The sequence below is a fragment of the Octodon degus genome, unplaced genomic scaffold, assembly GCF_000260255.1.
Source record: "Octodon degus isolate 3935 unplaced genomic scaffold, OctDeg1.0 scaffold00065, whole genome shotgun sequence".
Taxonomy (NCBI): Eukaryota; Metazoa; Chordata; class Mammalia; order Rodentia; family Octodontidae; genus Octodon; species Octodon degus.
Window position 1 is genome coordinate 8852523 of NW_004524641.1, and position 11791 is coordinate 8864313.

Genomic DNA, 11791 nt, shown 5'->3' on the forward strand with positions numbered 1-11791 from the left:
GGTAATCACTTCTATTGTCTCAGATGATTATTATAACATAGAATCATATTCAGAAAGACACTAAAAGTTTACCATTAGGGTATGTATTTAAGGTAGACATGAAACATAAAAGTCTTACATTTAAATTTGGGTCCCATTCCAAAGATTACATTATAGACATGCAAATATTTTAAAAATGGAAAAAAGTTAAAATCTAAACTACTTTTGGTCCCAGGCATTTCAGATAATGGATATTTAACCTATAATTCTTTTTTTCTATTGCACAAAAGATGGTTTCCTTTAAATCTTTTAATTTTACAGGCCCTGCTACTGATTCCTTGACTTTTGGAATATACAATACCTCTCTCTCTCTGTGGTGCATTAATTAACAGGCAACTTGTAACACTCAGCTGAACTGAATCAGCATGGTTCTGGGTGTGGAAGGCACAACTGAAGATTGCTGCCAACAGCATAAAAGGAGATGGCACGCTGTTGATTCTCCTGGAAAAGTCTGTCACACCGGTTTTCCTGGTACAAAGTCAGATGCCTCCATCTCCAGAGGAGCTCAGGTCCTCGCTGTTGCCAAGGATGGCCACCATGCTCTTTGTGGGAGCTCTGGGCCTTACCTTGAGCATCACTTCCTGGCTCCAGGGCAGATTCCTCAGCCTGCTGGCACAGATCTTTCACCCTGTTGGTTCAGGCTTTCTAGCTTCCACCACTGACCTTCGGGCCTTCTTAGGGCAGAGCCTTGAAACAGGCCTGCATGAGACACTGTCCTGGGCTCTAGGCCTCCGGCTGGCCTCGTGGAGGACACTGTCACGGGTTCTAGGCCCTCAGCTGGATTCTTTGTGTCTCCAGTGAGAGGACAGATTGCACTCTTCTTTATTTGACATTTTGGGTGAATGGTTTAAAATAATACTGTAAGTTATGCATCCTGTATAGTCTTTTCTTTCACAAACTACAACACTCTCCTTAATCCTATTGACTGTAATAAGCTTAAACTCTATTTGTACACTTTCAAAGAATTTTACAATGAAAGAAAGCATTGCACAAAATATAAAGAATTCACATCAAATCTCTCATGGATGATGTCAAACATTTTTCTCTCATGGATGATGTCAAACTTTGAAGTGAAGACATGTGAAGACATCAAGACTGAATTGAAGGATTTTAATGTAAATTATCCAAGCTAAATTCCATGTTTTAACCTTTAACTTGCATCAGCAATGATTTTTTACTGCTGTTCTTTTTTTTTTTTTTGCTAGTTATTCTTATGTTACATCAAAGAAATTTGTTGATCAAGAACTTTGCAAGCAACTCACGTCTTCACAAAGCATAAACATTTTTCTCTTTCTTAAGCTGCCTTCATTTAACATTGTCAGAAAGATTACTGCACTTAAAGTATCATATTTAGATCTGTCTAACAAAGAAGAATAAAAAAATACTCCTTTCATAATTAAGATAACCAAAAATTTTTTTTTCTCTAGCTAATCAAGTAATTCTAAGCTATGAAGAATTTCTCCTGGGGGCTGGGGAGATGGCTCAGTAGAATAAGTGCTTCCCTGGCAAGTGCAAGGGTCTGAGTTCAATCCCCAGTTCTGCCAAAAAAAAAAAAAAAAGAACTCCTTCTGGAACTTCACTGAGTCTTCTATGGGTAGCTGACCTTTATTTTCTTAAAAATACCACCTAAACAAAATGGTCAAATTTGTTAAATAAGTAGAATGATGAATGATGACAATATTCTGAGATGCAAATAGGCTACTGATAAGAGAAAAAGTTACCTTAAAGTTGCTTAGAGTTTTTCTTATCAGTCTACAATAAAAACTCAAAATATTTACTGGGGATATCCAGCCAAGAGAATAGAGCCATGGAAGAAAAGGCGATCTGGAAACTAAATCCAGTTTTTAATACTATACACACATTAAAACATATATACAAACATACAATATTTTCTAAAAGAAAACCTGTGATGCCACACTTTTAAGGCTCAAAAACAGGCTTTGACATTATATATTTTTCATTCTTAAGCAAAGTTTGACATGGATGATACAGGATTTCTTTCTATGTTTTTCCCATCTTTATTTCTGTCTCACTGTCTCCCTTTGCCTAATCAATTAAAATTCCATACTACCCTTTAAAAACCATGTTAAACCTCTCTCCATAACATCTGGCATTAACCTGTCCTCTGTTCCTCAGCATTTATATTTGCATTAGCACCTAGCTAAAAAAGTTTGCAAATGCTAGACCTCTTAGAACAGCATTCTAAAAAACTTCACCAACTTTCATGGTAAGAGTTTAATGTTAGTCTTTTGAACTTAATACAAAATCTTTTCTGGAAAAAAATGCAGAGTATGCCATCCAGATAATAAAAAAGAGGACTGGACAGTTTCTAAGGTGTTTGGCCAGCAGTCTCCTAAGTTACAATTATCTCACTCTTTTTAACAATTTATGTTTGGGATTTCTTCTTCTTCTCCTTCTTCTTCTCCAGGGTCACAAACCATCTGGTAAACATAGCAGCTGAAGACCCTGTTGGGTTTCTGTTCTATGTGCAGCACCAAGTCTCTGTCAAAGTAGACTTCATGGCTATATGTCTGTAACAAAAACACAGTCACATGGAACTTCATTTTCACAGAACCATATTCACTATTGTGTCATTAAAATGTCATAGCGTCTATGCTAGGAATCATCAAATATATACACAGATACAAAAGAATTGCCAGAAATAGGCTTATTTTTCCTTATTTGTGAATATACAGGTTACTAATTTAAAAAGGCATTATATACAAAACAAAGAGAATGAAAAAACTCTGCATTTAGGAGTCTGAATATCCAGATTCTATTGTTAATACTGCTACCATGTACCGTACGTGTGACCACAAGTGAGCTGTTACCCTATACAGCTTCTCCATTGCTAAAACAAGGCCTGGGTAGCATGTGTGCTGTTCTTTAGAACTTTTATATTATATAATACTTGGAAGAGCACACAAGTATTACCACAAATGTTTGGAAATTTAACTTGCGACTTGCTTAGATATTATCTTTATTAAATAAATACTGGGGTTCATTACATTATACTTTATTTTTTTACTTTCATCTTTTAAATGTTACCAAATTTGTATTTGGCGAGAAAAATCAATCAAAGACACCATTTAGAAAATAGCATGTCTCAGGAAAACACATTAAGTTTCATCTTTGAGGCTACTGGTAAAAAAGGTACCCCCTAATGCAAAGGGGAGTTTGTTCCCCCTAATGCAAAATGCTAGTTTTGTCCTGTGTATTGGATAATAATTTCTTTCATCTGATCACTGGTACAGGTGAGTCTAGATTCATGAGAGCACAGCAATACCTGTTCCAATAAATGGAATTCACAAAGAAAACTCTGACAGCACTTTACACTGAAGCCAGCCCCAGCTCCATATCCCATGGATTCTAGATGCTACTCACCACATCCCAGGACTCCACTAGTGGAATGCTTTTGAGTAAAGTTCCGTATTCATTACAGTGGAAATCCAGGTGAGCTTTTCCTTCAGCATCTATCTGAGTAACAGCTACCACAGAGAGCAAATCCAACTCATCTTCATAGTCCACAATTTTGAAAGTCTTGAGGATAGATGGATAAGGCAGAGGAAGAGGTCAAATCTAGTTATTCGGGTACAAACACTCCTACCTTTATAATTTAATGCCTCTCTTGCTACAGAAACACAGGCCCTCAGATTTCTAAGAGTTAAGTAGTATCTTACAGATTTTGACAAGCAAGTCCAAGTCTGTATAGGTGTCAAAGTACAACTGAGATTCTCTACAATGACAGCAAACCAGAGCCTTTCCAAATTCAAGAGTATTTAACTGCTGCCTCTGACATGTGTTCCTGAAGTTCTCAGACAGGAAGCTCAGATCTGGAACCTGAGGACTCCTCTCTGAGCTCTAGAAGCTCTTATCCCAGAACGGTAATTTCAAGAAGGACTGATAACCCATCACACCCTATTTATGACTCTACTTGTCATCCTTTTTGTTTTTAAAAAAGTCTTTTCTGGTTCACTGAATAAATCAAAATAACTGTTTATACTTGAGGCAGAATACTGGGAACCTAAACACAACACACAGAACGGGGCTGGTCAAGGGGGTTAGAGGTGGTAAAGGAACACAATAGCACAGAGGAAGTGGTCCAGGCTCTGGCAGCCAGGGACGAAGCACAGAAGTGCATGTTAGCTGAGTGCCTGGCATTACCCTTCAAGACAGGCACAGTGAGTCTATCTTAACCACCACACACTAATCCTTTACTTGTGCTTGGTCAAACTGTTCTTTAATCCATTTATATTTCCTGCCTTTACTACCTTCTGGCATAAAAGTGTGCATCGATTGGTTACCTATGCTTCATTTTTATTTACTTTTCTGCCATGATCCTATCATGGTCAAATTTCGAAGGGTGACTTAGTGTCAGTGATTTTATAGAATTTGGTAAGAATGTTTGATTTTTCCTTTACAGAGTAAAAGGCTTTCTTCATCTCATAATACAGAGCATTTCTCTTTTTACTGCCACCTCTCCCTTATTACTCATTCATGCTACTTTTTGGCAATTTTAGTCTATTTCTTGAGTATGCTTTTTTTAAAGAAAAATTGTGACTTATTTGTTTTTGTTTTTCTGAGACAGGTCTCATTATAGTTCTGGCTTGCCTTAAACTTACTATGTAGCCATCCTCCTGCCTTAGCCTCCTAAATGCTGGGATTACAGGCATGTATCAATCATGCCTGGCTTGAATATGTTTTATAGATAGAATAGGGAATCCTTACTCTGTTCTGGATAGGTTTCTACGAACCAAAAGAATATCCGTTTTTCCTTTTTACACCCACTGGGCCATATCAACCATAGAAAGCTGCTTTAAAGTTTACACATAGACAAGACCACACAAACAATAGAGCTGTAAGGTCTCAGTGGGTTTAGAAATTATGCAATGGTTACATATTCAAAGTATGATCAGTGTTGCTTTCATAGTATTTTCAGTGCTTTTTAAAGGAAAGGGGTAAAACTGGATTAGCTCTGTGGCTGGCAACGCCAAGTAGAGGACAAAGGCAAACCTGACTTGCCAATACTCTCATCCCTAAGGGTCTAATAACAAACATATCCATGTCTAATATGCAAAAAAATAAGGCAAAAGCCATAAAAGCATGAGAATTCAAGACTTTTCTATTAAGTGATTTCCCTACAAAGCACATACATCAACAAAAATTAAATCAATCATGTTTTCATGTTGTTTTGGCTTTATGAACCTCTTTGCAAACAAAACCTTAAGAACAAATCCAATAAGAAAAGAGCTTAGGGAGACGCAGGGGCCAGGAGTTCCATCACTGAGGGGCCTGCTGAGCCAGCCCCGCCCCTGGGGCGCACTGAGACAATGCTTGAGACTGGGCGTGGTAGGGCACACCTGTAATCCTAGCACTTGGGCGGCTGTAAACAGGAGGATCGCTATGAGTTCAGTCTATACAGTGAGACCCTGTACACCGTGTCCTAAATGCAAAAAAAAAAAAAAAAAGAAAAGAAAAGAGGATGGCGGGGCTGCACTGGTGGTAATAGCATACACAAGCCTACTGTTCAGCCTGCAAGGAACCCATTACCCAGTTCACCACAGGATATGGAGCATGCTCACTTGAAATCAAGGCGCAAATACAGACTGATTTGGTTTGTCATGTCTAGCTATGTAGTACCTCTTGTTCTGGGTCATCATCCAGAAGAGTAAAACTTTTTTTTACCACACGTCCAGAAGCTGTAACAGTGATTAAGTTTTCTTTCTACCATAATGGAGAGAAATAGAAAGTGTCAGTTTTATCATAAATAGTCAAAGACAACATTGTATTAATAAATTCAGTAAAACTAGTCAGACCTTCTCCAACATCCACAATTCTTTCCTCAACCTAGAAGATTCTGCATCAGATTTCTCATCGTTCAGTTAGTAAAAATACTTTATTATGGTAAGGGGTTTAATTAGATAAAATAACAGATAAGGAAAAACTAATTAAACTAGTTAAAAGGCTATAGGTTTTCTGCTTCATTCATCTGATGTTTTTGTGTTAGTATAAAATGAAAAATAAAAAGAGAATCTCCTTTTAGAAACTTTCATCCTTATCATTTCCTTGGTGTTAATTATACAGTACAGAAAAAAATATCATTTGGAGTGAAAGTATGATATGTGCTTTTACATACACTCGAGTAACTCTAAGCTTACACAAATAATTAGAACCCAAGTTGCTAACTCATCAATAAAAATTTAAGAGAAAAATCCAGAAAGGAAGGAAACAAGCAAAAGATAAACTCAACATAATTTTCTTCAAATCTCACTTATGCATAAGGATGAGACTGGATACTTATGTAGACAAAAGAATAGTTTTATAGGGTTGTACCACTGTTTGTAGCCATATTCAAAGGCAAACATATTTGCATATTCTATGTTTATACATAAAGATAGTTATATACAAAGGATTTAAAATATTTCTGACTTACTTTGTTCTCCCTATTGGCCAAAATTACAAAATCTTCAGAGATCTGATGCTGAGAACTATTATTTTCTATTTCACTTAGCTTTAAAATTCTGAAAAGAAAAAAAGAATTGTAAGAATCTAAGACCTTAAAACATCATCAAAGTGCTAAAGTTGAACTGCTAAAATTAAACTGAAAATTATAGTAGCAAGATTTTCTGATTAGTTTGCAGAACAAATACCTGATCACTAAATGTCTACAAATCCCTGCAAGCCCAAGAGATTTTGTAAAAAAGAAAAACACAGCAACCGTGACAACAAGTGGAAGTGAAGTAGGCAACTACCACAATGGGGCACTTTGCTCAGGTTTCACCTTCCAAATAGGCTTAATGAAAGCTGCTCTGAAGAAGCTCATCTCTTTGCCCCATGACAGGTCTTTAATGTGGCATGATGGCAGGTATCTGCATTCTTATTTATAAAGACAGAATGGGATGTCTACAAATAGCACCTAGAGTTAACTCCAACACAGACTGGAGCAGCAACTAAATCTAAACTAAGGGTTTTTATGATAGAGTAATACTTAAAAGCTGGATTGACTACACACTTGTCTTTTCTTAGGATTAGTTATAATTAAAGTTTTGGGTTGTATAAGAGCAAATGTTCTCATAGATCAAGCTTTATTAAGCAAGAGAAAATAAAATAATGTGCTCACCACCTACACAAATCTGTTCACATCATTAACAAGCTTCCAAAGCACAATGTTTTCAAAGCTCAAAGTCCCACATGCATGCAAAAAGAACAGGTGGGATAGCTACCATAGTGCACACCTATAATCTCAGCTACTCAAGAGGCTAAGACAGGATTGCAAGTTTGAGACCAGCCTGGACAACTTAGGAAGATTGTATCAGTGCCCAGTAGTGTCAAAAAGAAAAGAAGAAAAGAGAAGAGAGGAGAGGAGAGCAATGAGAAAAAAGAAAAGACAAAACAGAAACAGCCACTGTGGCCAGGGATAGCTGCATGCCTCAGAGTTGCCAGAGACAACATATCAAATTTTAATTACTCAACGAGTTATTTTAATCACTGCAATATTTAAAAGTGCCTATCTTTTAAAACTGGGCAAAAAGACATACACTCTTCGTGGATCTTATTTTATGAAAGTCAAATTAATATGCGTGGTAACAAACATCAAAAATTTGGGTGGTAATAAACACGGTAAGTAGCATTTACTGAAGTTGAACCTTAGTTTAAGGTATTTTGTAAAAGTTAATAAACTTATTTCATTAAATACTTTCATCCTTCTTATAATACACGAAAAGAGATAAACTGATTACTAAGAAGCATGAAGAATAGAGAAAGCAAAGACTGCTCTTATTCAACAAATATGTACTGAGCATCAATTGTGTTGAGCACTGTGCTCAGCCTTGGGGTACAGGAATCAGCAAGGAAGACTCTCCCTGTCATGATGGACAATTAATTAAAACTTCTCCGTGTGTTACAGAACAAGATTACACAGTGGGTACAGTACAGATATGGTAGGCAAGTAAATCTAACAGGCGTATCAAAGAAAGTCTAGAAAAGTGACTATAAACTGTAAGTGGAAATTAGGCTGGAGAGACATCAGGCAAGATAAACTCCAAACAGGGAACAGGTCCTCAGCTGTTTGAAGAGATAGCACAGCAGAAGTTAACTGAGTAAGAAGGTCTTTCAGGTTGCTAACTCTGTGAGTCTTCTTCACCTTGAGAGAAAAAAAGAAGCCATTAAAAAAGGTTAAAACAAAATTCACTTCCTTAGATTGTGTATTTGTTCGTGTTATTAAAAATCATTCTCACTGCTGAAAAGAAAAGGGCAGGAGTGGATTTTGGAAGCCCTCAAAGTAAGCTATTACTGTGGCCTAGGCTAGTGATGACAGCAGTCTGACCAAAATGAGGACAATAGCCAGGAACAGAAATAGGCAAGCTTAAATATTTAGTAGTAGGGATGGCCAAATAGCTCAGTGGATTAAAGTGCCTGCAAGCAGGCGCAGGGGCCCGGGGGGCAATCCCCAGGCCTGCCCTGCCGGCCCCACCCCTGGGGCTCGCTGAGACAGCAATTGGGTCCCACCCCTGGGGTGTGCTGAGCAGCAACTGAGGCTGGGTATGGTGCCACACGCCTGTAATCCCAGCACTTGGGAGGCTGTAAACAGGAGAATCACTATGAGCCCAATCTAGTAGTGAGACCCTGAACACCCTGTAGACCCTTCCCTAAAATACAGAAAAATAAATAAATAAATATTTAGTAGTAAAATAAACTTCATCAACAGGATATACAGTTGTAAGTGAGGGGCAAGGGATGCTGGGTGTGGTGATACATGCCCTTAATCCCACTACTCTGGGAGGCTGAGGCAGGAGAACTGCAAGATTTGAGTCCAACCTGGGCAGCTTAGTGACTGAGTGGGAATCTGCTTCAATATGAAAGAAAAGAAAAAGGCCGGGGAGATGGCTCAGTGGAATAAGCGCTTCCCTGGCAAGCGCAAGGGTCTGAGTTCAATCCCCGGTTCTGCCAAAAAGAAAAAAAAGAAAGAAAGAAAGAAAGAAAGAAAGAAAGAAAGAAAGAAAGAAAGAAAGAAAGAAAAATAAGAAAGGGGTCGGGGCAGTAGATCAGTGGAAAGGATCTGAGTTCAATTCTAGCATTACCCCCACCACTACCACCAAAAAAAAAGTACACCGTTAAGGCACAATAAGGTACGTTTATCAAGAACGATTCCAGATTTCTGGCATGAGTTTAGATGAGGTTTGGGCTAATACATAAGTGTTGGAATTTTTGCTGCACAAAGATTTTTGAAGCCAAGTAAATAAACAGAGACTACTGAGTGAGAAGAGAAGGCCTATGTTCTTAGGACAGTGGTGGCGAACCTACAGCACATGAGCTGCAGTGAGCTGTTTACTTCACTGAGAGCTCTAAAAGGTTCATCACCACTGCCTTAATCCAACAGTCAGAAAGTCTGTGAAGAGTAAGAAGAGCATGAAAGAGTACTACAGCTCACCTGCTAGGAGATAGACATTAGGCCTCAAAGGCAAGCAAAGTAAAACAATAATCAATCCACTGTGAATTCTGTGTTAAGGCTGACTTTCAGGAGAAAGATAAGACATCTTTTTGCTTAATAATCTCAGAGAATTAGGACCTAATGAGGAAGGGTTGTCCTCCAATTCCATTTTACTTATATATCTATCAAAGAACATGCTCAAATATCGGACCTATGAACGGATGATGAATAAAAGTCAGTTTTTCCAGGTGCCTCTCTCTAGGAAATGTCCTGAAGCAAACTAATTATTTCCATTAATTGGCTCAATAGTTACCTGGCAAAAATAAAGAAGACAGTAAATGTTCAGCTACCAAAAGCTGAACATTGAAGTGGTAATGAAATTACTCACTTGATTTGATTTGGGCCAACATGTATTATTCTACCAGAAGCATCAGGATGGAAATAGATCCAGTCAGATTCTAAAGAACAACAGTCCATTTCTTGGATCCCATTTTTTGCCTGAAATTGGAAAAACAATTAAGATAAAGAATAAGAGAAAATGAAATATGTTCTTCAAATATGTCAGCAATGTGTCAACATAAAAGCACAGGAAAGCAAAATTATTAACCAGTTGAACTCAGATATACAGGACAGCTCGATTATGACACTCTAACTTTAGAAAGTAAAAGCATTTCAATTTAGAAATTTCATAAACTTATTCTGTACCATAGGTTATACCTTATAAATGATGAGTTATCATATTTGATAGCACAAACCTTGTGTCATGTACTATATTTGGTTATTTATGGTCACTAATTCATTTGATCTTAATCACTCTCAAAGCAGATATTAACCTCATTTTATGGCTAAGGAAACTGATATACAAAGAAAATAAATCATTTGTCCAATGTTTTGCACCTACTAAACGGAAGATCTGACTCCAAAGTCCATGGCCATTCCATTATATTATTCTGCCCTACTTATGCACACGCCGTTCCCCATGGCTTCCTCCTTCCTTCCTATCCCACCTATTCCCTGTCACAATAGTGGGTGACACAAGCACATAATCAAGGCTAAAATCTCTGACGTAGATCACATAACCTTGGATAAGTAAAATATTAAACTCATATCTAGCCAGGGATGGTGGTACATTCCTATAGTCCCAACTACTCAGGAGGATAAGGCAGGAAGACTGCTTGAGCCCTAACGTTGGACACCAGCCTGGGCAACAAAGCAACATGACAAAAACAAACCTTACTCTCATATCTGAGGAAATGGTCGAACACTCCTCAGCATTTAAGAAGAATGAAATTTACAACATTGTGGTATATTTAGACATTAAAATAAAGAGAAAAACTCAAACTGCTGTATGTGTCCCATGCACATACAAATGTTCCCATCATTTATACACACACACACACACACACATACACACACACACACACACACACACACACACACACGGAAGCACTGGAAACCAAAAATAGCATGGGTACAGAATTTCACTGGCTTTGAGTTATTTAATTTTTAAAATTTCTCTCATGTAACATGAAATGGCACCATTTTTTCCTATTAGATAAAAGCTTTGAAACATTGGATTTTTTTTTTTTTTAATGTATTTGGTACAGGGTCTCATTATGCAGCTTAGACTTGCAGTGATCCTCCTGTCTCAGCCTCCCCTGTGCTGAGATTACAGGTGTGCACTATCATGCCTGGTCTCGGTGGCCAGCTCAGCATGTCCAGGGTCGGGGCTGGTGCGTCATGTGGTGCCAGGGACTGAACCCTGTTCCCTGTGCTTGCCTAAGCAGCCGTTTAGTCCGCTGAGCTATCTTGCCTGCTGGAAACATTGGAATTTATTAATTTCATTAACATATAGACAGGCTACAATGTTCTAAGTATCATACTAAGCACTTGTACCTGACATGAATTAAGCATCAAAATGTTTATAGTTTTGGGGGAGGCAGAAACATAAACAGAAAATAATAATACAGTGTAGAAAATGAAGTAATTGGGCGTAGATAGGATATTATCAAGACATCAATCCAGATGAACAGAATTTCAGGAAGCAAAAAAGCTTAACAACAAGTCATAGCAGATAAACAGGAAATAGAAATGGCACAGAAAGTACAGCACAGAGCACAACAGTTTAATCCATAGAGCATGTATTTACATAAATATGAGAGCTGAAATTAAATTGAGAAGTACAGTATATAAGCATAAGGTGGAGAGTTGGACTAGGGATATTTCAGAAGTGCTTTGTATGCCAAAGCACTTAAAAGTTTGAAATGTAACGCATTTTAAGAATTAGTGAGTTTCAATTTTTTATTAATTTTTATAAGTATA

At 37.6% G+C, this 11791-nt stretch overlaps 1 protein-coding gene across 7 annotated transcripts in view; it reads right to left on the reverse strand.

Moving 5' to 3' along the window:
- Positions 1 to 1569: 1569 nt before the first annotated feature.
- The window catches only part of Dcaf17 (DDB1 and CUL4 associated factor 17), a 33627-nt gene continuing 23405 nt past the window's right edge, over positions 1570 to 11791 (reverse strand). For 6 of the 7 annotated variants that reach the window (XR_192587.2, XM_023719142.1, XM_023719141.1 and 3 more), the window contains 5 exons: positions 9858 to 9967; positions 6473 to 6560; positions 5680 to 5763; positions 3424 to 3579; positions 1570 to 2570 (listed from right to left, as the gene is read on the reverse strand). Coding sequence is in view for 6 of the 7 variants with exons in the window: in XM_023719142.1 (XP_023574910.1) it covers positions 2418 to 2570; positions 3424 to 3579; positions 5680 to 5763; positions 6473 to 6560; positions 9858 to 9967 (591 nt within the window). In the remaining variant the exon portion in view is untranslated. Of the gene's footprint in view, positions 2571 to 3423; positions 3580 to 5679; positions 5764 to 6468; positions 6561 to 9857; positions 9968 to 11791 lie in introns of those variants that run through there. The other variant, XM_023719144.1, reaches the window with a different exon arrangement.